Source organism: Oncorhynchus clarkii, chromosome 12 (genome assembly GCF_045791955.1).
Source record: "Oncorhynchus clarkii lewisi isolate Uvic-CL-2024 chromosome 12, UVic_Ocla_1.0, whole genome shotgun sequence".
Taxonomy (NCBI): Eukaryota; Metazoa; Chordata; class Actinopteri; order Salmoniformes; family Salmonidae; genus Oncorhynchus; species Oncorhynchus clarkii.
The window spans coordinates 49,722,048-49,748,403 of record NC_092158.1 but is presented as its reverse complement, the minus strand read 5'-3'; the positions used below and the strand labels follow the sequence as shown (position 1 = coordinate 49,748,403).

At 42.0% G+C, this 26,356-nt stretch overlaps 1 protein-coding gene across 1 annotated transcript in view; it reads right to left on the bottom strand.

Annotated features, from left to right (window-relative positions):
* LOC139422066 (CXADR-like membrane protein) overlaps positions 1-11,056 on the bottom strand; it is a 119,047-nt gene extending 107,991 nt beyond the window's left edge. The window contains exon 1 of the mRNA XM_071173212.1: positions 10,975-11,056. Coding sequence (XP_071029313.1) covers positions 10,975-11,017 — 43 coding nt within the window. The 5' untranslated portion in view covers positions 11,018-11,056. The remainder of the gene's footprint in view (positions 1-10,974) is intronic.
* Between the last annotated feature and the right edge of the window lie 15,300 nt (positions 11,057-26,356).

Genomic DNA, 26,356 nt, shown 5'->3' with positions numbered 1-26,356 from the left:
GGGAACTGTCTGTAGATGACAGCCATGGTATTCGATGTAGCATATAAATAATTTACTATTTTTGACTGCTTTCATATCGACACTTACAGTGCATTCGGAAAGTATTCAGACACCTTGATTTTTCCCACATTTTGTTACGTTACAGCCTTATTCTAAAATTGATTAAATGTTTTTTTTCCCCTCATCAATCTACACACAATACCCCATATTGACAAAGCAAAAACAGGTTTTTATACATTTTTGCAAATGTATAATAAAAAATAAAATAAAACGATCACATTTAGATAACTATTCAGACACTTTACTCAGTTCTTTGTTGAAGCACCTTTACAATTACAGCCTTGAGTCTTCTTGCGTATGACGCTACAGGCTTTCCACACCTGTATTTGTGGAGATTCTCCCATTCTTCTCTGCAGACCCTCTCAAGCTCTGTCAGGTTGAATGGGGAGAGTCAGTGCACAGCTACTTTCAGGTCTCTCCAGAGATGTTCGATCGGGTACAAGTCTGGGCTCCGGCTGGGCCACTCAAGGACATTCAGAGACTTGTCCGAAGCCTCTCCACCTTTGTCTTGACTGTGTGCTTACGGTCGTTGTCCTGTTTGAAGGTGAAAATTTGCTCCAGTCTGAGGTCCTGAGCGATCTGGAGCAGGTTTTCATCAAAGATCTCTCTGTACTTAACTCCGTTCATCTTTACCTTGATCATGACTTGTCTTCCAGTCCCTGCCGCTGAAAAACATCCCACAGCCTGATGCTGCCACCACCATGCTTCACCGTAGGGATGGTGCCAGGTTTCCTCCAGACGTGACGCTTGGCATTCAGACCAAAGAGTTTAACCTTGGTTTCATCAGACCCAAGAATCTTGTTTCTCTGATGGCAAACTCCAAGCGGGCTGTCATGTGCCTTTTACTGAGGAGTGGCTTCCGTCTGACCACTCTACCATAAAGGCCTAATTGGTGGAGTGCTGCGGAGATGGTTGTCCTTCGGGAAGGTTCTCCAATCTCCACAGACTAACTCTGGAGCTCTGTCAGAGTGACCATCGGGGACTTGTGGAGGCCACTGTGTTTCTGGCCATTTTGAGCAAATGCTGATGCTCCAGATACTCAACTAGTCTAAAGAAGGCCAGTTTTATTTCTACTTTAATCAGAACAACAGTTTCAGCCATGCTAACATAATTGCAAAAGGGTTTTCTAATGATCAGCCTTTTAAAATGATAAACTTGGATTAGCTAATACAACGTGCCATTGGAACACAGGAGTGATGGTTTCTGATAATGGGCCTCTGTACGCCTATGCAAATATTCCATGAAAAATCAGCTACAATAGTCATTTACAACATTAACAATGTCTACACTGTATTTCTGATCAATTTGATGTTATTTTAATGGACAAAAAATGTGCTTTTCTTTCAAAAACAAGGACATTTCTAATTGACCCCAAACTTTTGAACGGTATATATATATATCATCTTTGTATCTCAAAATCATTGTAATGTGGTTAATAACCTTAAAAATCTAAATGAACATTATTGAAATCCAAAAGACAAAATTCATTCAGAGTGCCAAAAATCGCTAAAGGTTGGATGTGACAGCAGAGATGAGGTGCGCACTGTTGACCACGCCCTCTGACTTTGAAAAGATCAGGCACACCCATCTTATTAGTGGTAGTGAGATAATGGTGCTTTCAATACCACTGGGAAATCTGAAAAAAAAAACAATGTCAAATCATGACTTCAGGGAGAAATTATGTCAGACTAATTTGCAATTGAGTGTCATAGCCCCACATTAAAAGTATGTGATTGTTTGTTGAGAAGAAAATCTCAATCTGCAATTGACTGCCATAGCCCCAAATAAAAAAGGTCAACATGGCTGTTAATTACATCATTATTTCCACATGGTTGGGGTCGCGAGAATTTTCAGATATCAAAATGGGGTCGTGGATGAAAAAAGTTTGGGAACGACTGGCCTACAGTAATATAAAGTAATGAAAATGATATTGTGTTAATTTAAATATTGGGAACGACTGGCCTACAGTAATATAAAGTAATGAAAATGCTATTGTGTTAATTTAAATATTGGGAATGACTGGCCTACAGTAATATAAAGTAATGAAAATGCTATTGTGTTAATTTAAATATTGGGAACGACTGGCCTACAGTAATATAAAGTAATGAAAATGCTATTGTGTTAATTTAAATATTGGGAACGACTGGCCTACAGTAATATAAAGTAATGAAAATGCTATTGTGTTCATTTAAATATTTTCCCTCGTATTCTAATGTTACCTTCACAAACACAAGCAAAAACATTTTATTGCGACAGCATATATGCGATGTATGAATTCCACTGTTAGAATGTCGCAGTCAGAATGACTGCACATTAGCTTGAATGGGGGTCCCCCTTCTAGTGTGAAGAACAGCTAGTCATCTTGGGGTCCATACACACAACAAAAAATACATTACAGATGTAAGACTATACAGTTGAGTTGACATTACAAGACAGTCACACAATTGATAGCAGTAGACATTAAATACATTTTTGGGACAAGAGGATGAGACAAGAGGAGTCAACAAACAATATACATGTTAAAATAACTTAACACACCATGACAGGAAAAAGTACAGAGCATCCAATACACATCATCTATCAAATTGCTCAAATGTATGCAGAGCATGAATTCCATACCACACGTTTCATACCAGAGCAAGCATACATGTAATTATGATTAGGTTGCCTAATCTGACAATAGACCATATGGGATGAAGAACAACAGTACACGTGAATGAACTCTAAATGAAAATCTGAAATGTTTTATTATTTTCACCTACACAATAAAGACCAGGACTGGCTAGATCAATGAGATAACCTTAAAATCCACTTTATTTCCTTATCTTATGACATGTTTCTGAAGGGGGAAAAAATGTTTGCCTGACGCTAACGTGGAGCCCAAAGTGAATGCTAACTGATTTGGAGAGAAGATGGCGTGAGCGTGAGATGGAGCGCCTCTGTGGCAAAGTCGACAGATATCCCCTGTGTCACTGTAAGACAACAACAGAGCTCCTATCTAGAGCCACTTGACTGCAGCTTCCACCCGAGAGACAGGCAGAAAAAGAGGGAGAGGGAGAGGAGAGAACGAGGGAGATGAGAGCGAGAGAGAGAAGAGAAGAGAAAGAGAGAAGGGGGAGAGCAAAGGAGAGAGAGAGAAGGGGAAGAAAGAGAGAGAGGACAGAGAGAGAGAAAGAGAGAGAAAGAGACAGTGAGTGCCAGTGATTTGAGGCCAGAGCAGCACAGCAATATGTCACATCCTAACCGCTGGCTCTAGAGACTAGAGAGGCTTGTGTCATCTCCATACTTGACAGATACTTTGCCGGCCCCTGGAGATGCAGTCTAAATATAACCAAGACTAGGGGAGAGATATGGTTTTTAAATTTGCATTCAACTTGATAGATCACACAAAATGGTGTATACACGTAGGCTACGTTGCAGGAAAGGTCATTCTATGAGATATGGTCATGTGCGACCTGTGGGACTCCATTCCTACAAGTGTGATACTTCATATGTGGAGCATTCAGAATGGAAAGAGAAATAGAGTGTGAAATAGCAGAAAGTGACTGGGTGAAAGACACATCTGAGGGGAGAACTAACTGGGGAGCAAGACTGACTGCAATGAGAAAGGAGACTAATTTTCCCCATTAGCTCTTTGACACATGAATGGTGCCAGGGTTATTCACCGTCCCAGTCAGTCATCAAAAAAACATTTGGAGGGCACCAGCTTGTCCCAAAAGGGAGGTTGCGAGATGATTCGATGTGAAAGGCTTCTTTAACTGTACTCCACTGTATTTCACTGATCCTCTGGGTGGGAGGATATTGAACATAACAGATAATAATAAAATGTAGCACTGTTCGGATATCTCCATCCCCTCGGGTGTGACACTATGACCAGGAAGAAGGAATTAAGACAAGGTCAGAATCATTCTATAATCTTTAGGCTAGCCTATATTCTGAAAGAGGTCGTTAGCTCAATCAGATGTAATGTATAGCCTAGCATAGAGAGCATATAGGCTACTGTCAGGGCTTTATCAGAGGCAAAAGCTAAATTACTTTTAATGAAAACTTACTTACGCCTATATACAGTTCTGTGACCGTACTCATTAATGACAACGTTGGATCATACTCATTAATTAATGACAAAGTTGGATCATACTCATTAATGACATTATCTTTATTTTCTCACTACCTAACCTACTTGTTTTGTTTGAAATGCTCCGAGGCAAACTGACTACCAAAGCGTGTTGTTTCGAATGCTCGGGCCGGGTTGCATGGCTTGTCTAACTCACTGCCATAATGCAACTAATGAAAGCTCAGTCTCATCACCCCATGGACAAGCAAGCTAATTGCGGTGGCGTGCCCCGTCCGTCCCGATGGCATGCCCCTTCCGAAGTGTGCCCCATCCACCCCGATGGTTCAGCGAGACTGGGACAACACCACAGACACACACACACACACACACACACACACACACACACACACACACACACACACACACACCCACTGGGAACAGATGTCAATTCAACATAATTCCATTGAAATGAAACATGGATTCAACCAGTGTATGCCCAGTGGGAAGGCATGATAGCTTAGTTATGGCGTTGGGCTATCAACCGAAAGACTGATAGTTTGAATCCCGAGCAGACAAGTTGAAAAATCTGCCAATGTGCCCTTGAGCAAAGCACTTAACCCTAATTGCTCTGGCAAATTGCTAATGGCAAACCCACCAATTTACTATGATCGACCCGACTATAAACACACAAACAAAATAGTGCGGGAGAACTTTGAGGATGACTGAGGACTCTTTTCAATCCGTTTAGCGGAAATTCAGCGTTCCAGCGTGATTTCAATTTAAAGCCAAGGTTCACGCAACAGCGGAGACTGCATTCACTGCATATTAGGGATTATTATCTTCCCAAAAATCTATCAAAAGTTTCAACCCCCGGGAATAATTCATATTTCTCCTGAGAGTCCCGAGGAATACACAAAAAAATCAGAAGTGCCTGTTTAAAGGTTTTAAAACCAAGATATGGTCACTATGCCAGGGTTCTTCTCCCCAATCAAGAGGGGAGCTGAGCCACCTTGTCGGCTTGGCTGTGCCATTTTATGTAAAGATTTCAGAGCAAATGAAACTGATATTGAATAATGATTGAGTAACTATCGCCAATGACGTTGTTGTGAACTGGAAAAACAGGACATTCATAAATTCAGAGCGTTATCATGTTCCTCAATTAATTCAGCGCATTTCAGCGATAGGCTATCTCGTCACGGAGCGAGCTCCGGATGCACACTGCACACCCCAAGTATAGAGTAGAGCGTTGTCGAATCATACAAACTGTGTAAATGCACTTTGTAAATGACTAAAGTTGCTAACCTCACTAGATAACCTCCTTCAACGAATGACAGAATATCTCCTATATTTAGCTAAATCTAGTTGATGATTACACAGATCGCAGATCAGCTCATGAATAACAGGGAGAGGAAGGAAATAGTGGAAATAGTTTAAATATCAAGGTATCTTAATGAGGACCAAAAATTCATATCTACTCTCATACTGTTTGTTGATCACACATTCCCTACCAAAGCTCTCACATGGGCAGCAAGTAGAAGACAGTGCAGAGGAGCGGGGGAAATGGTACAGCAGTATTTTGGCATGCAATGGCGAGATAATGCAACCTATGAATAAAGTTTTAATGCGAGACAGAAGTCAGGATTTTGGATTTCAGCAGGATTGGGACTGGATAGGGAAGAGAAAATACCCACTGGGCAAAAACTGGTCCAATCAACGTTGTTTCCATGTCATTTCAACCAAAAAATGTAATGTGATGATGTTGGATTAACATGGAAAACTGATTGGATTTGCAAAAAGTCATCAACGTCACGGAATTTGGTATTTTTTCACCAAACCTTTAAGCTAAATCCAATGACATGGTGACATTTCTTGTTGAATTCACGTTAGTTGACAACTCAACCAAATGTAAATCAAACTAGATGTTGAACTGATGTCTGTGCCCAGTGGTTAGGCTCTAGGACAGGAGAAGATGGGATTTTTTTTTCACGCCTCTCTGAATTGTTAACAGACTTCATGTCTGTGACAGAGATGCCTATGTATTGAATTGTGCATAGGCCCATCAACTTTGTGACTGTCTGAGGTCACAATAACCAGGTTTCCATCCAACCTTTTAATGCATGCGTTAAGAAAAAAATGTGTCTGTAAAACATTCCAAATGTCGATCAAACTAAATACGCTAGACAAGGTGGGATCTTTTTGTGTCTGTAAAATTATATATGCAAGAAATGGTGATGGAAACACTTTTATGCGTAAATATTGACATAATATTGATCATTTTGAAATATGGATCAACTTCGAATGGACGATGGACGAAATGTTGTGTGGTCCTCCCATTACTACTCTGGAAGATATGCAGTTTATTAGGCTACAGATAAAAATGTATTTATGATGAACGTCACGGAATTTGGTGAAAGTGCAAAGTGATGAGCCATGTATTGGCTCAATAAGAAAATTACCTTTCCATTTCTACCGCGCAATCTAGAACGCTGCTACTTTCGTATTGCTGAATCCCATATGAATATAAAACATAAAATCAGATAATGACAGCCTTATATATATATATATATATATATATATATATATATATATATATATATAAATTACCTTTACCTATTTATATATATAAAATTACCTTTCCAAGTAGATAATACTGCAGTCTACACACAAGGAGTGCCCAGGGATTTTCAGTAAAAAGCTGTTATCACAAAAATTCATGCTACTTTTCTTCTCTCAACAACTTCTCACATGCCTTAGCTGATTAAATTAGGCTATCCAATGTGGACAAATCATTCAAATAGTCTAAGCCCATATTTCGATATGAGTTTGTAAATAAGAGTTTGTTCTTCATTGACTTGGCTAGTTAAATAAAGGTTCAATAACATAGGTTAACCAAAGAACCAACTCAAAACCAAAAATTATACAAACAAATGGTCATGTTGTCAATATTGGCTGATGCAGCCATTATTTCCTCACATGACACACCAGACTGGCCTCAAATTAGTATTATATGTTACGTTTGGTATGGTTACATAAGACAGAAGGTTACTTAAGCCAAAAACAAAAGGAGGGAGGCTGTTCGGGGAGGATGTGTGGGCATTTTACCTGAACATCTAGCAAACAATGATGTATATAAACCCTGGATTGCTGATGCTATGTATTGACCATTGAGATGCTTTGCCATATTGGTCGACCAGTGGAAATTAACGGAATTCTATAGTATTTCAATTAAATGTTTCAAGGACAAAATTACATGTATTTAAGTATTTTTTGTTGTAGCAGGGACAGCAACATTAGTCAATGCAAAAAATATACTTTAAGGAAAATGTTATGAATGTTGTCATTTTTCTATTAAGCTCACATAATATCATTTTAAAGTATGCATTAAGGTGTCCGTAATAGAATAAACTTAGGAAAATCGAATGTAGACATTAATAAGTGCATTTCTATAGCTTCCAAAATATGTTTTACCATGGTGGGGGTGTGCCAAGATGGTGGCGCAGTAGCTTCAACACAGCACCCTTTATTAGTCATCTAGTGTATATACAGTGCATTCGGAAAGTATTCAGGCCCCTTGACTTTTTCAACATTTTGTTATGTTACAGCCTTATTCTAAAATGTATTAAATAAAAAATGTCCCTCATCGATCTACACACAATACCCCATAATGACAAAGCGAAAACAGGTTTTTAGATTTTTTTGCAAATGTATAAAAAAAAAATGGAAATACCTTATTTACATAAATATTCAGACCCTTTGCCATGAGACTCGAAATTGTTTCTACAACTTGATTGTAGTCCACTGGTGGTAAATTCAATTGTTTGGACATGATTTGGAAAGGCACACACCTGTCTATTTAAGGTCCCACAGTTGACAGTGCATGTCAGAGCAAAAACCAAGCCTTGAGGTCGAACAAATTGACCATAGAGCTCTGAGACAGGATTGTGTCGAGGCATAGATCTGGGGAAGGGTACCAAAAAATGTATGCAGCATTGAAGGTCCTCAAGAACACAGTGGCCTCCATCATTCTTAAATGGAAGAAGTTCGGAACCACCAAGACTCTTCCTAGAGCTGGCCATCGGAGGAGAAGGACCTTGGTCAAGGAGGTGACGAAGAACCCGATGTCCACTCTAACAGAGCTCCAAAGTTCCTCTGTGGAGAAGGGAGAACCTTCCAGAAGGACAACCATCTCTGCAGCACTCCACCAATCAGGCCTTTATGGTAGAGCAGCCAGACGGAAGCCACTCCTAAGTAAAAGGGACATAATAGCCTGCTTGGAGTTTGCCAAAAGGCACCTACAGGACTCTCAGACCATGAGAAACAAGATTCTCTGGTCTGATGAAACCAAGACAAAACTCTTTGGCCTGAATGCCAAGTGTCACGTCTGGCGGAAACCTGGCACCATCCCTACAGTGGTGGCAGCATCATGCTGTGGGGATGTTTTTCAGGGGCAGGGACTGGGAGACTAGTCAGGATCAAGGGAAAGATGAACGGAGCAAAGTACAAGGAGATCTTTGATGAAAACCTGCTGCAGAGCACTCAGACCTCAGACTGGGGCGAAGGTTCACCTTCCGGCAGGACAACGACCCTAAGCACACAGCCAAGGCAATGCAGAACTGGCTTCGGGACAAGTCTCTGAATGTGGCACAGCCAGAGCCCGGACTTGAACCCGATCGAAGATCTCTGGAGAAACCTGAAAATAGCTGTGCAAGACGCTACCCATCCAGCCTGAGAGAGCTTGAGAGGATCTGCACAGAAGAATGGGAGAAACTCCCCAAATACAGGCATGCCAAGCTTGTAGCGTCATACCCAAGAGGACTTGAGGCTGTAATCACAGCCAAAGGTGTTTCAACAAAATACTGAGTAAAGCATCTGAATACTTATGTAAATGTGATATTTCAGTTTAAAAATATATAAATGTCAAAAGATTTCTAAAAATAGTTTTTGCTTTGTTATTATGGGGTAATTTGTCTAAATTGATGCGGGAAAAAAGCTATTTAATACATTTTAGAATAAGGCTGTAATGCAAAAAAATGCGGATAAAGTCAAGGGGTCTGAATACCTTCCGAATGCACTGTATAAATCATTGCGAGCAACCCAAAGTTTGTGTGTTTGAATCACATCATGGACAACTTTAGCATTTTAGGTATTTACCCACTCATCAACTGAAACAATTAATATAGAAGTTATAACTTGTTATAGCAATATAACAATGAGGAAGTATGCGACCTAATATGTTTATATAGCCTAATATCTGGAATGTTTACTGAACATAAATATAAATGCAACATCTAAAGTGTTTGTCCCAGCTGAAATAAAATATCCCAGAAATGTTCCATATGCACAAAAAGCTTATTTCTCTCTATTAAAGAAATGCACAAATGTTTACATCTCTTATAATAAGAATTTCTCATTTGCCAAAATAATCTATCCACCTGACGGGTGTGGCATAACAAGAACCTGATTAAACAGCATGATCATTACACTGGTTCACCTTGTGCTGGGGACAATAAAAGGTCACTCTAAAATGTGCATTTTTGTCACACAACACAATGCCACAGATGTCTCAAGTTTTAAGGGAGCATGCAATTGGCATGGTGACTGCAGAAATGTCCACCAAAGCTGTTGCCAGATAACTGAATGATAATTTCTCTACCATAAGCCACCTCCAACATCGTTTTAGATAAATTTGCAGTACGTCCAACCAGCCTCACAACTGCAGACCAGGACCAGGTATAACCACGCCAGCCCAGTTCCTCCACATCCGGCTTCTTCACCTGCGGGATCATCTGAGACCAGCCCCCTGGACAGCTGATGAAACTGAGGAGTATTTCTGTCTGTAATAAAGCCCTTTAGTGGGGAAAAACTCATTCTGAATGGCTGTGCCTGGCTCCCCATTGGGTGGGCTTGGCTCACAAGTGGGTGGGCCTATACCCTACCAGGCCCACACATGGCTGCGCCCCTGCCCAGTCATGTAAAATCCATAGATTTGGGCCTAATTTATTTATTTCAATTGACTGATTTCCTTATATGAACTGTAACTCAGTAAAATCGTTGAAATTGTTGCATGTTGCATTTATATTTTTGTTCAGTATAATTACAGTCTATTGGATCCCGCAATAGACTGTGGAATGGAAATAAGTTGTGATATTACTCCGAAGTTGTGTTTCATCATCAACATGAATACCATTTGGAAACAGGAGCTTTGAAAATGCCTAAAAACACAATAGACTATACATTTTAAAACATTTTAAAGTGTGTTCAAAATATCTGTTGGACACTCAAACCAATGGCAATTTGAACATACATTGGCCCATCTGGGCAAATATGCAAATGTGTAATCGATTTCGTAATGATAGTCTTGGCTACATTATTTATCATGATGTTGACTGAGCTTCAGAAAACACAATAGCTAAGTTTTAAGATATGCTTGGGATGAAGGGCAAGGTTCTTGCAATGGAGAGATTTGAAACATCTTAAAACTGCGAGGGCTTTGTAGAAAATTATTTCGATTACAATATCATCTACAATGCTATAGTATAGCATAGGCTACTATGCTACTTCACATGTAGATGATATTGTAATCGAAATCATTTTCTACAAAGCCCTCGCAGTTTTAAGATGTGTTCAAATCTCTCCATTGCAAGAACCTTGCCCTTCATCCCAAGCACATCTTAAAACTTAGCTATTGTGTTTTCTGAAGCTCAGTCAACATCATGATAAATAATGTAGCCAAGACTTCACATGCACACTAACATACCTTAAGGGAACATTTCGGCATTTCGTGTATCATGGATTGCGCTATACTTCAGCAAGTCGTATTTCATGAATATAAAAGCGCGTGGCTCATGTACTGAACTTACCCAGAAACAATGTGTGAAATAAGCCAGACATCACGACTCTCATCTGGAACGAAAATTCCACAGACTCTCAGCTGGAACAAAATTTCCACACACACGAGCAGAAAACGACGTCTTCTTGCTCCCCTAAATGAGTTTAAATCATATACCTGTGCCCTCAAATAAATAAAAAATTGTTTTTAAAAATCGGAATAGAGCAATTGAAGTTAGTGGGGCAATCTTTCTATATAGGTTGGCTACACAGGTTGTCACACACGTTCTCCCAATGTCCTTGTGCTCATTCACAAATATAGCAGCACCTTTTCATTATTTCTCACAGAACACCCGGTAAATGAATTAGAGTTCCACTACACCTAACCGAGAATACAGGACTGCGTTCTTGCAGGATCCGTAATTATGCCCCCTCACTCTCTCTTCATTCGACAGGATACAAAGCGGGTGCAATAGGTATGCGCACAGCCGGCTGAAAACCGGGGACCTCTACAGTTGCGAGTGCACACATGCCCTTGCAGTGCCAGCGCGAGCGGTTTCACACCAACACATATTCCTACCAGACAAGCTGCATGATGATTGGCCACTCCTTATCACATTCGCAGGTACATTACTACAGCCGCAGCAGCGTGAGGAAAGAGCACTGGAGTTGGAGTGACTGTGACTGCAGTGGAGTTATCTCAAACGAAGCTCTCACAAAAGTAGAGATTTGCACAGCATATTATAACATTATGAAAGTGACAAATACCTGGTTATATTCACATGTATGTTTAGGCTCACTTTAAAAAGAGATGTCAATGTCAATGTCAATGTGACTTCCCTGCAGGGCCTGCGTTATCTGATTATGTCTTGACAAAAGGAGGACGGCATGTCATACTTTTTTTCAGGCCAGACCGAATCAGATACATGTGCAAAATATAGTTAGGCTGATAGGCGCTGTTTCGCTCCCTAGTTTCAACAGAGAGGAAAGGGCGAAGCGAGAAGTCTTATTTACGTCATTCTTAGCTTAGCTAAGTGGTATAGTCATTGTGCGTTCTTAATGGACATTGATAATGAGGTCGTAAGATATCTAGCTTGTAATTTGTTATGCTAACAAGCTAGCAAGAAGTTGCATAGCAACATAATCAACTTTTGGTATACAGGTGAAGCGCTAGTACATTCAACTGAAAGGATACCGTTTGTTTACTGTATACTAAAATGAACTAATAGTATGTACAGTATGTTAGTATAGGTATTCAAACACAACTCTTCACTCGCATTCCCACCTTTGGGACAACAACTCACATTGTTAGGGCGGAGACATGAGCGTCTCGTCATTATGCATATGATTGGATCACGGTGTATCAATGTGTGCATATGGTTAGAACATTGGGCCAGTAACCGAAAGGTTGCTGGATCGAATCCCAGAGCTGACAAGGTACTTAACCCCGTGTTCCCAGGTAGGCCGTCATTGTAAATAAGAATTTGTTCTTAACTGACTTGCCTAGTTAAATAAAGATTAAAGTTTGTTTTTAAAAATTATAAACAGATCTCTGATTTCAGACACGTGAATTAAGCTCAAACGCTTGAACGAGCGTGTACAGGCTGGAATTAGAATGCAAGGTAATTAATGAGAGAAAACACTATTGTAGCATCAAAGTCTATTTTGTCACGTCGATGCAAACCAATGCTGGTAAAATGAGCGGATAAATTGTCAGAAAATAGACTGTTTGTGCATTGTTCGGTCTGGAATGTTGACATTCATAGTTAAAGTGTTTATTTAACGTTGATAAGTTTAGCTGCCAGTGCCAACATATTTGAAAATAATAACTTTATGCCTACCTTTGTTGATTTTGAGCACAGGCATATAGCCTAGGCAGGCTACAGTTGGGAAACTCGTGGAACTCTGTTCAAGAGAGGATACTGTTATGTAGAAATAACGAGACTAGCTAAATTCTTTATAAACTGCTAGGGATTTACTAGCTACAACTCTCCTCATGTTCACAAGCTTACATAACTGGAGGCAGGTACGGTGGCTCCCGTAGGTGAGTCAAAAGGAACACACAACAATCATTCACAGGGCTACATAGCAAACATAACAAATACAATTGTTCATTATGGATTCCCATGACAATTAAGTTGGCATATGCGAATTCAAGCTCTCTACTCTCACATGCAAATTTTGACCTGCCGTATGTTGGCGGGTGCACAGTGCTCTGTTCGGATGCTGGCTTCCCATAAAGTATGTTTTGCCAAAATTATATATTTTCTGCTCGAAACGTTGGTGATTTACCCAATAAATTACTGGGAGGTTATACATAGAGTGTGCGACTCTCTTTATTATTGTTATAGCTTATAGTTTATTCGCCGTTAGTCAGCACCTCTACATTAAATAATTGTCTCTGGGTGTGCACCAGCTCATGTTATTTAATGCATGTATTAAGGTAATTTACCGTTCTCATTCGCAGAGTGGAAACGTTGTTTGCAGAGTTCACAACCTGCTACACATGTGAGAAACAAGTTTTGGTTTATTTCATAACTATAATTTAGGAGATTTGTCAATTTCTTCATTGTCTTTTGTTTGGAGTGCTCCATGTGAGCAATGAGCATGTGTGTGGTTTCTCTGTCCTGATAATGTCGAGGGAGCGCATGCGCCTGAGCATGCAAACCTGCTGAGTTGATACAATGCTGCACTTCACTACATACAGTGGTTCCTCCTTTAAAACTTGCAAGCTTACACCGCAGGACTTAGAGGTACCCCTCTTCACAGCTTCATTGCTCCAGACCACCGCAAGGGGGAGTTAGAGCACTCATTATGCATTTCGGTCTCAAGGTTTTTATATGACCAATCATATTGAGTGGTTCCAATGATGAATTTGACGTGAGCCATCCGTCGCTGGTGACTTTCTTCAGCAAAGAAGGCTGGCAAAACATTACGGTGGAAGCAAATGTAAGTAATTATAATGTCATAACGAGTCAAGCAAAAAAATTACAATTGAGAGGAATATGTTAGTTAATGTAGAGGAGACAAACGATTGTGCATATTTTTTTGTCATAAAGGTCATTTACGAAAATCGCTATTTAGCAAGTTAGCTGACTAGATAACATTAGCCAGCTAACGTACGCTAATCTCATTCCGTACAAATGTGCGCAACCGCAATATTCAAATGAGGCTGCAAAGAAAACTAATGGGACTGTAGTGACTGTGTTGACATCAAAATCTGGGGTGTGAACTACATTTCTATTCAAGCTTTGATTGACATGGTAATGGCTCTATAGTATCGGAGAAAAGTTGAAAAACTGACCCCTCCGACAATGTATGTTACATTGTGAAGTGTCATGGTGTACAGGACGCATAAAGCAACTAATTCTGTCTTACAGCCTCTCTCCACCAGGTGTAGCACTTCTCTCACCGTTTAAAAACAAGAAAGGGACAAGGTAAGGGGGGATACCTAGTCATTTTTTTGTGTCGTCACTGCAAGCTATCATGACTCTCAAAAGCCGTTGTTTACTTCTGAATATCACTTTAACACCGCCCTAAAAACCTGATTCAAAATTGACACAAACCTTCAAATAGATATGTAATAACACATTATGTAAACTCTTTATAGTGTTTTATGTACATTTTGGAGGCGATAAGTTGGACAGATATTTCCCCACACAACGTCTCTCCTTCTCACTATCACGCAATAGGTTTCGCTTCCCCACCGGCCATTTTTTAAAAGACGTGACGGCGCTCATTGCCTTCTTGAATCATGCAGAGATGGGCATCATGAAGGTCTCGTCATTGATTTTGTTGTAAAGGGGAGAAATTGTGCTTTACAATGGTATTGATATTACAGTTGATCTGGAAGTATTACGTTTTTGGGGCGCTAAAATAAGTTCAATTGTACGGACCAGCGCGATGTACAAAAGTGAGTTAGTTCACGTTAGCTAGCTAGTTTTATGACATTAGTATGAAATTGTAATTCGTGTTGTTTAATGTTTTAGGGACTCGTGAGAAAACCAGCAAACCAGGCTGTCGTCTTGTGAAACAGTGAATGTGAAGAATCTAGCTAGTTAAAGCATTTACTGCAAATGTAATGTACAATTGTGTAAGCTTGCCTTGCTTATATTTCCATGCAGTGCAGCTGAAGTAACATAGCTAACTCGATACCATCTACTGTATCCTGCCTATGCTGCTCTGTACCATCACTCATTCATATATCCTTATGTACATATTCTTTATCCCCTTACACTGTGTATAAGACAGTAGTTTTGGAATTGTTAGTTAGATTACTTGTTGGTTATTACTGCATTGTCGGAACTAGAAGCACAAGCATTTCGCTACACTCGCATTAACATCTGCTAACCATGTGTATGTGACAAATAAAATGTGATTTGATTTGATTTGATAGCTAACTATTTATTTGCTTATTGTGTAGTGGAGGGAAAAAAAAATATGCCTATGGATGTGTAGCTAACTACAGTATGTAGCCAATCTGTGTATGGACCCTAAAACGGTTGGTATGAATATTTGTTCAGAACCTATGAACCTCAGCTATCATAGTTGTTGTATCGACTTCAAGTCTGAATGGCATTAATGAAGCCTATGGATTGAGTAGAGTATAATAACTTTATTGTGCCAAGGATGCAAGTCCTATATAGTAGTTATTACCATGCATGAGATCCCCACATTGTAGCCTGTACATTGAACATATTCACTGATCATGTACTCTTCCTTGGCAAATAAAGGTGTGGTTCAGCGATGAATCTCTGTGAGACATTCTTTTTCAGTCATATCCAATTCCAGATGTATCAAACTCCATTCTTTGAATGATGCTGTGTCTGCATGTATGTATTACAATTATACACTTCAACAGTGTTTACCACTCCTGCTCCTGGGACATCAATGATTACACATTGTAACTATGCAATAGACTAGAAACATTATTTAAGTAAAGGCTGATTTGTAATTCACATATACAGAAGAAAACAGTACACTACACTTCCTATGCATATCTAACTCCCTTCATCTACATTCATCTGACACAGGATAAGTGTAGTATTTCAATGAGATACTTAATTTCAACCAGTGGAGAATGTGAAACGCTTTATTGAACGTTCATTATCCAACTGTTATAAATACATAATACATGCATTATAAATATTATAATTGTAATATTATATAAATACAAGTTCAATCTGTACTTCAATGCACATATGGTGTGCATTGTAAAAAAGAAAGAGGAAGAAAGAGGAGGTGGGGAGAGGCGTAGAAGACAGAAAAGGAAAGAGGTAAAACAGAGGAGCAGGGAATACAGCCTATGATTAATGAATTGCAGTGCTACCCTAATATTCTCTCAGTTCGTCACAATTACAAAGTGTCTCTATCGGTGTCTCCTAACCAGCCGAGGGGTCCCAGTCAGCTCAAAGGTTATCTTAAGAGTGGGTGAGGCGGCGATGACGGGACTGGCTTCCTCTCTCACATCAAAAACATACCTGCAGATGAGAGACAGATCGATAGAGAGAGAGCATGATTAAGCTTCGTTTTTTTTTATTCTAACACGGTCGGTCATCATAATCATCAGGAGGTGAAATGCAAAACTGACCTTGGATCATTAACTCTGGGACTACTACATCTCTATCTGTATTTCAATGTAAAGCATATCTTTAATAATACTTCCTGTTGACCTGACCATTTAAAATGGCAGCAGTTTTACAGGCACCTAAACAATTGTGCTATTATGTTTTTGTTTTTTTTTGCGTTATTTGTAACTTAATTTGTACATAATGTTTCTGTTTAATGAATGCAGGGAAACTTAAATCAGTTTTACCTAATCTCTATCAACACGTTAAATGCGCAACCGGAGGGGGATAAAATTCTACATCACCTGAATTCCACACACAGAGACGCGTACAAAGCTCTCCCTCGCCCTCCATTTGGTAAATCTTACCACAATTCTACCCTCCTGATTTCTGCTTACAAGCAAAAATTAAAGCAGGAAGCGCCAGTGACTCAGTCTATAAAAAAAGTGGTCAGATAAAGCAGATTCTAAACTACAGGACTGTTTTGCTACACAGACTGGAACATGTTCCGGGATTCTTCCGATTACATTGAGGAGTACACCACATCAGTCACTGGCTTTATCAATAAGTGCATTAAGGACGTCGTCCCCACAGTGACTGTACGTACATACCCCAACCAGAAGCCATGGATTACAGGCAACATTCACACTGAGATAAAAGATAGACCTGCCACTGTCAAGGTGCGGGACTCTAACCCGGAATCTTATAAGCTATGCCCTCCAACGAACAATCAAACAGGCAAAGCACCAATACCGGACTAAGATTGAATTGTACTACAACGGCTCCAATGCTCGTCTTATGTGGCAGGGCTTGCAAACTATTACAGACTACAAAGGGAAAAACAACCGCAGGCTGCCCAGTGACATGAGCCTACCAGCTGAGCTCGCTTCGAGGCAAGCAACACTGAGGCTTGCATGAGAACATCAGCTGTTCCGGACGACTGTTTGATCACGCTCTCCGTAGCCGACGTGAGTAAGACCTTAAAAACAGGTTAACATTCACAAGGCCGCGGGGCCAGACAGATTACCAGGACGTGTGCTCCGGTCATGTGCTGACCAGCTGGCAGGTGTCTTCACCAACATTTTAAACATGTCCCTGATTCAGTCTGTAATACCAACATGTTTCAAGCAGACCACCATAGTTCCTGTGCCCAAGAACACGAAGGCAACCTGCCTAAATGACTACAGACCCGTAGCACTCATGTCCGTAGCCATGAAGTGCTTTGAAAGTCTGGAATGGCTCACATCAACACCATTATCCCAGAAACCCTAGACCCACTCCAATTTGCATACCGCCCCAATAGATCCACAGATAATGCAATCTCTATTGCACTCCACACTGCCATTTCCTACTTGGACAAAAGTAACACCTGCAGTATGTGAGAATGCTATTCATTGACGACAGTTCAGCGTTCCACCCCATAGTGCCCTCAAAGCGCATCACTAAGCTAAGGATCCTGGGACTAAACACCTCCCTCTGCAACTGGATCCTGGACTTTCCGACAGGCCATACCCAGGTAGCAAAACATTTGCCACTCTGATCCTCAACACTGGAGCCCATCAGGGGTGCGTACTCAGCCCCCTCCTGTACTCCCTGTTCACCCACGACCGCGTGGCCAGGTACGACTCCAACACAATCATTACATTTGCAGACGACAGAACAGTGGTAGGAAACTAGAAAGATTTGGCATGGGTCCTCAGATTCTCAAAAGATTCTACAGTTGCAACATCGAGAGCACTGGTTGCCTGGTACGGCAACTGCTCGGCCTCCGACCGCAAGGCACTACAGAGGGTAATGTGTATGGCCCAGTACATCACTGGGGATAAACTGCCCACCATCCAGGACCTCTACACCAGGCGGTGTCAGAGGAAGGCCCTAAAATGTTCAAAGATCCCAGCCACCCCAGTCATAGAGAGTTCTCTCTACTACTGCATGGCAAGCGGTACCGGAGCACCAAGTCTAGGCCCAAAAGGCTTCTCAACAGTTTTTACCCCCAAGCCGTACGACTCATGAATAGGTCATCAAATGGCTACCCAGTGTCCCCCCCAACCCCTCTTTTACGCTGCTGCTACTCTCTGTTTATCATATATGCATAGTCACTTTAACTATACATTCATGTGCATATGTACATACTACCTCAATTAGCCCGACAAACTGGTGCCCCCACACATTGGCTACACGGACTATCTGCATTGTGTCCCGCCACCAGCCACCCACCACCCGCCAACTCCTCTTTTATACTACTGCTACTCTCTGTTTATCATACTGTATATGCATAGTCATTTTAACCATACCTACCATACCATACCTACATGTACATACTACCTCAATTAGCCCAACTAACCGGTGCCTCGTTACTCTTATAGCCTCACTACTGTATATAGCCTCACTACTGTTATTTTTCACTGTTGTTATAATTTTTTTTTATACTTATCTATTGTTTACCTAATACCTATTTTTTACTTAAAAATTACACTGTTGCTTAGGGCCAGAATGGTAAGTAAGCATTTCACTGTAAGGTACCTGTTGTATTCGGCGCATGTGACAAATAAACTTTGGATTTGATTTGACCAAGTGACCTCTCAACTCTGATCATGCTAGGCCCTCTGTGTCAGTCAGTTCAGATGTGGGAGTGGTTCACCAACACAGCTGATATAACCTACAGGATTTAGGGAGAAGGGGGAGAGGGATGAAGTGAAGGAGAGAGAATTTTATTGAGAAAATAAGGCAGTTATTAAAGAGACTGTGTTCAACAGGAATCTGTGTGCGTGTAGTCTCACCTGGTTTCCACACTGTGGCTACAGAGTACTTTATTCTGAAAAACAGACAAACAATAGAAGATAATGTCATTGTTCGGCTTTTACATTACCAGATCACAAATCCTAAGACAACAGCTGGTGTCAGGTTCGCCTCTGTACTTAAAGGGCGATTATTCCAACTCTCTGTGAAATGCTGCAGATCTGCCCGCAGACAAGGTAGTAAGACATATCCCACACAGAAGAGGTGGATAGAATTCGACAGGTCAAGGTAGCCTTCTTCCTCCAAACTGTGTAGCAAGTTGTAGTACTGACATGTCACAGCACTCCAAACATCTCTCCATAAGCATTCCACTCTAACAGAGAGAAAGAAAAGGTTTTGTGGGGGGGAGAGAAGCCTAATCTCTGTGGTCCTATGGTCTTCCTCCATTAATAGTGAACACTGAGGTGGGTCCGAGGTTATAGAAATTCAAGTTGTGTGTGCCTCTGTGAGTGGTTACTGACTGTATGTGACGCAGACACCTACCTGATTGTACCTGAAACAGTTAAATATACGAGGGCTATGTGTCTCACCACTTGGTTACTGCAAGGCTAACCCCCAGGGAAATCATGTCTTGGCAGCAACAGGGGCTTGATAGTCTAGTGAAAATGGCTCTTTGTTTATGTGGTGTAAATCTCAAAATTAGCAGCTGACATCTTCTTCAGGATCGGTGTCCCATCCACGGGACGGTTGAGCTAACATAGGCTAATGCGATTAGCATGAGGTTGAAAGTAACAAGAACATTTCCCAGGACATAGACATATCTGACATTGGCAGAAAGCTTCAAATCATGTTAATCAAACTGCACTGTCCAATTTACAGTAGCTATTACATTGAAAAATACCATGCTATTGTTTGAGGAGAGTACACATTTTTGAACATGAAAAGTTATTAATAAACAAATTAGACACATTTTTAACAGAAATGCAATGGTTCATTGGATCAGTCTAAAACGTTGCACATGCACTGCTGTCATCTAGTGGCCAACATCCAAATTGCAGCTGGGCTGGAATAATAATTATGGTCTTTCTCTTGCATTTCAAAGACAATGGTACAAAAAAATACAAAATAATGTTTTTTCTTTTTCTTTGTGTTATCTTTTACCTGATCTATTGTGTGTTATATTCTCCGACATTCCTTTCACATTTCCACAAACCTCAAAGTGTTTCCTTTCAAATGGTACCAATAATATGCATATCCTTGCTTCAGGGCCTGAGTTGCAGGCAGTTAGATTTGGGTATTTCATTTTAGGTGTAAATGCATGTTTTTTTACTGAATGCATGTGAGACAGGTTCCATGTACAACAAGACAGGCAGAGAGGAAGAGAGAAAAAGAACACAGGACAGTTTAATTACCTCTGGTTATGGACACTTTTGCCAGCAATAAAGCTTCCACGACCTGTTCCTCGGACAGTGAACATACATCTGGCAATATCTACATTTTCGACCCCTTGATCAGCTCGCACTCTGAAAGTAAAGAAAATAGCTTATTTTTTGTAGATATGAAAACAATAACTGAGATACGACCGTTCAATCCAAAGCAGCAGATGTCATTATCAGGATACGTCAATACAGCCAGAAAGCTTAACACCAGACTGGTATTGTGGTTGTTCATTAGGTGATGGGAAATATGCAATATGCATACATAATAATATACTTACCTTCCTTGAAAATCCATCTATACCGCCAAAGATGACAATGTTGTATCTCGAAAAAAAGCATTGGAAATAAAAGTGAAATATTTAACCTATTAATTAACCAGCTATATTATTTAAGTATTACCAGTTGATGAAGAACAACTCCAATTTCATACATCATTAAACATTTGTCTACGAATAAGTAAGAATAAAAAAGTTAACTTAAGACATTCTACATCTTAGTACCTTATCAATTTATGATTTGTATCAATGTGGACGAGAGACAGGGGAGCAGGAACAGAGTGTTTTTGCCAAGCAATGCAACAAAGCTGTCACGCCCTGGTCTTAGTATTTTGTGTTTTCTTTATTATTTTGGTCAGGCCAGGGTGTGACATGGGTATTTTATGTGGTGTGTTTTGTCTAGGGGTTTTTTGTAGGTTATGGGATTGTGGTGTAGTATAGTAGTTTAGGAAAGTCTATGGTTGCCTGGAGTGGTTCTCAATCAGATGCAGGTGTTTATCGTTGTCTCTGATTGGGAACCATATTTAGGCAGCCATATTCTTTAGGTGTTTCGTGGGTGAAGGTTCCTGTCTCTGTGTTTGTTTGCACCAGATAGGGTTGTTTTGGTTTTTCACATTACGTTTATTGTTTTTGTATTGTTCGTTATCATCTTTATTAAAGATGTTTAATAATAACCACTCTGAATTTTGGTCCTCCTCTCTTTCACCGGAAGAAAACCTTAACAGAATCACCCACCAAACAGGACCAAGCGGCGTGGTGACAGGCAGCAGCAACAGGAGCCGCCCAAAGGCAGAGCTGGAGGCAGCCAAAGCGGAGAGGCGCTGGTTTGAGGGACGTGCACGGCGGCGTGGATGGAAGCCCGAGAGTCAGCCCCAAACATTTCTTGGGGGGGGGCACAGGGAGAGTGTGGCAGAGTCAGGAGTCAGACCTGAGCCAACTCCCCCTGTTTATCGTAAGGATCCAATGAGGAAACCAGAACCAGAGCCGGTGTTGGAGGTGAGCGAAGCAGAGAAGGAGTTGTTTAATGGGGAAATTGGAGGAGAGAGTTATGAGGGAGTTGCTGTGTTGGTGCATGAGGCACGGAATTCGCCCGACGGGCCAGCTCTCCACACTCGTCCTGAGGTGCGTGCTTGTCGGCTGGTGAAGATTGTGCCAGCCTCACGCACCAGGCCTCCTGTGCACCTCCCTAGCCTTGCACGTCCTGTGCCAGCTCAGCGCTACAGTGCGCCTAGCAGTGCTAACCGTGGCGGGCGTGGTACTGGTCAGGCACCATGTTATGCGGTGGAACGCACGGTGTTCCCCAGTATGCGTGCTTAGCCCGGTACGCTACATCTCAGCTCCTCACATCTGCCGGGCTAGGGTGAAGATCCAGCCAGGGCGGTTGGTGCCAGCCCTGCTCTCAAGATCTCCAGTACGCGTTCACGGTCCGGTCCATCCAGTTCCACCTCCACACACCAGCCCTCCGGTGGCAGCTCCCTGCACCAGGCTTCCTGTGCGTGTCCTCGGCCCAGTACCACCAGTGCCAGCACCACGCACCAGGCCTACAGTGCGCTTCGCCTGTCCAGAGCTGCCAGAGCCTTCCTCCTCTCCAGCGCTGCCGGAGTCTCCCGTCTGTCCAGCGCTGCCGGAGTCTCCCGCCTGTCCAGCGCTGCCGGAGTCTCCCGCCTGTCTAGCGCTGCCAGAGTCTCACGCCTGTCCAGCGCTCCCGGAGTCTCCCGCCTGTCCAGCGCTCCCGGAGTCTCCCGCCTGTCCAGCGCTCCCGGAGTCTCCCACCTGTCCAGCGCTGCCGGAGTCTCCCGCTTGTCCAGCGCTGACAGAGCCTTCCTCCTCTCCAGCGCTGCCGGAGTCTCCCGCCTGTCCAGCGCTGCCGGAGTCTCCCGCCTGTCCAGCGCTGCCAGAGTCTCACGCCTGTCCAGTGCTCCCGGAGTCTCCCGCCTGTCCAGCGGTGCCGGAGTCTCCCGCTTGTCCAGCGCTGCCAGAGCCTTCCTCCTCTCCAGCGCTGCCGGAGTCTCCCGCCTGTCCAGCGCTGCCGGAGTCTCCCGCCTGTCCAGCGCTGCCAGAGCCTTTCTCCTCTCCAGCGCTGCCGGAGTCTCCCGCCTGTCCAGCGCTGCCAGAGCTGCCAGTCTGCAAGGAGCCGCCAGAGCTGCCAGTCTGCAAGGAGCCGCCAGAGCTGCCAGTCTGCAAGGAGCCGCCAGAGCTGCCAGTCTGCAAGGAACCGCCAGAGCTGCCAGTCTGCAAGGAACCGCCAGAGCTGCCAGTCTGCAAGGAGCCGCCAGAGCTGCCAGTCTGCAAGGAGCCGCCAGAGCTGCCAGTCTGCAAGGAGCCGCCAGAGCCGCCAGTCTGCATGGAGCCGCCAGAGCCGCCAGTCTGCATGGAGCCGCCAGAGCCGCCAGTCAGCATGGAGCAGCCAGAGCCGCCAGTCCGGAGCTGCCCCTCAGTCCAGTGAGGCCCTTTGTTCGGGTTGCTAGGCCAAGTTCGGCGGCGAGGGTCGCCAATCTAAGGACGCGATGTAAGCGGACTAAGACTATGTTGGAGAGGGGTCCATGTCCCGCGCCGGAGCCGCCACCGTGGAAAGACGCCCACCCGGACCCTCCCCTATGGGTTTAGGTGTGCGGCCGGGAGTTCTGTCACGAGTTCTGTCACGCCCTGGTCTTAGTATTTTGTGTTTTCTTTATTATTTTGGTCAGGCCAGTGTGTGACATGGGTATTTTAGGTGGCGTGTTTTGTCTAGGGTTTTTTGTTATGGGATTGTGGTGTAGTATAGTAGTCTAGGAAAGTATTTGGTTGCCTGGAGTGGTTCTCAATCAGAGGCAGGTGTTTATCGTTGTCTCTGATTGGGAACCATATTTAGGCAGCCATATTCTTTAGGTGTTTCGTGGGTGATTGTTCCTGTCTCTGTGTTTGTTTGCACCGGATAGGGCTGTTTTGGTTTTTCACATTACATTTATTGTTTTTGTATTGGTCGTTATCATCTTTATTAAAGATGTTTAATAATAACCACGCTGCATTTTGGTCCTCCTCTCTTTCACCGGAAAACCTTAACAGAAGCTGGATCATTCTGGCAATGATACCAGCACCATCTACATGCTGCAAAGACTCCCTAACTCTTCGCCATTGTACACGATGGCCCATTGCTTGGGGACTTCCTTTGACCATTCTAAAGCCTGCATGAGGCATCCTTGCCTTAATGGCGCTGACTTTCTGGTCTAACTCTTCATCTGACATATCAGAATAGCATTCCCTGACAGACATATTCTGTTCTTTAGTCCTTCTGTAAAAAAAAGCTAACCGTTACACTGTCATGAAATATGATTATATATTGACTATGAAACAAACATGACATGGCCTGCTTATGAGTTGCCATGAAAGAAAGTTAGATGAATTCAACTGAAAATGGTGAGAACAGGCATTCATAGTTAAATGTTTTTGGTTAGCATGAGAATAACAATTGCATGATTTATCATTATATGGTATGTATGTATGTATGTATGTAATGTTATGTTATGAACTGACACTGAATTGTAGGAGCTAACTACTAGCTATGTAGAAGTTGGATGGAAGAACACCCAGTGCTGCTTACTGTCATGCGTATGTGTAATAGGTGGCAGGGAAGTCAGGCGCAGGAGAGTCAAATGGAGTGTAAAATGGAGTCTTTTAATAAAGTCCACGGAGTATGCTCCATAACACTAAATGTACATAAACACACAAACATGGGTACGAGGACCCGACGCGCACCTATACAACAATCACACTGACAATAAAACAATCTCTGACAAAGACATGAGGGGAAACAGAGGGTTAAATACACAACAGGTAATGAATGGGATTGAAAACAGGTGTGTGGGAAGACAAGACAAAACCAATGGAAAATGAAAAAAGGATCAATGATGGCTAGAAGACCGGTGACGTTGAACGCAGAGCACCGCCCGAACAAGGAGAGGCAACGACTTCGGCAGAAGTCGTGACACTTACCTGAGATGCCATCATCACACAGTCCTTAGTAAGTGTCCGCTATGACTTCCTTTGTGTCGGAAAGAAAGGCTGAACAGTATTGGTTGTAGCCAAACTGACACTCAAAAAATGGCCAAAATGGAGGGTGGTTGACAGTGAGTTTTGTTTTCAAATATACTTTTTGTTCTCATAATATTTTTGGGGAATAAAATGCATAAAGTTTTGCGTTTTATTACAAAATATTTGACACTTTTTTCCACTTTGAAGCCCCGTTTTTGCTTTAAGAATAATTATTTATGATTGAAAATAAAAAAGTTGCTTTCGAACAATTATTTTTGATTGAAAAGAAAAACGTTTCGCTCTTGACAAAAAATATGTACCTCCATAGCATAAAACAATGAAATATAAACCAAATAATTAACTAATAATTGTGCACAACTTCAAATGAAACAAGCAGGGAGCAGGTTTTGAACCCTCAACCTTTTTGCCCGAAGTCCAGCGCACTATCGACTGTGCACCAAAAGCATGCTCAAGCCCCAGAGTCGATAGAGCGCACCCTCTTGGTAGCTTGCTACTCAATGTAATAAAGTAGACTTTTCAAATAAGTTGCCTTACATGTTATGTTGACTGACAATTTGTTAGCTACACTGTCCTTACGAACCACATAGTGTATCATTACAGCAGTATGTACCGGTATGTTAGCTATCTACCTAACGTTAGTAGTTATACAAGCTTGCCAGTATTTTAAATACAGGCTAACTACCCAACATTTATTGACGTGATTATTCCTGTCATTCTTAGCTTAGCTAAATGGTATAGTTGTTGTGCGTTCTCAATGGACATTCGGGTGCTTTCGTAAATTCACTCTGGCAATCTACTCCAATTTCAGAGCACTCTCATCTGAGTGTACCAGAGTGCTGAATAATGAATTTACGAGCGCTCAACACCAGTTGAATATGGCCGGTGTCAGTAAACATCTGAATAAAAGCATAATTAAATTGTTTCCAGCAGCACAGTTACAGTCACCAACGCTCTGGTTAACACGAAAACTGCCTAACCAGCTCTGCTAGGGTAAGTAAAATTGTCAGAGTGGTCTCTTTTGTGTCTGGAAGTAGCTAGCAAGCTAGCCAATGTTTGCTTGGGTGCTTGACTGCTGTTGTAAGGCCAGAACGCTCAAATCAACCCTACTCCTTGGCCCGAACGTCCAGTGTGCACTCCATGAGTGAAATGGTCTGAATTTACAAATGGACAATTTGACAACGCTCTGAATTTATGAGCACAGGCACTCCAGATTGCATTTAAGAACACACCCAAAGTTGAAAAATGTCTAACTAGTAATTTGTAATGCTAACTAGCTAGAAAGAGGTTGCATAGCAACAGCATCAACTTCTGGTAGAGAAGTAGAGAAGGCAAAGAGCAAGTACGCTCAACTGAAAGTTTGGT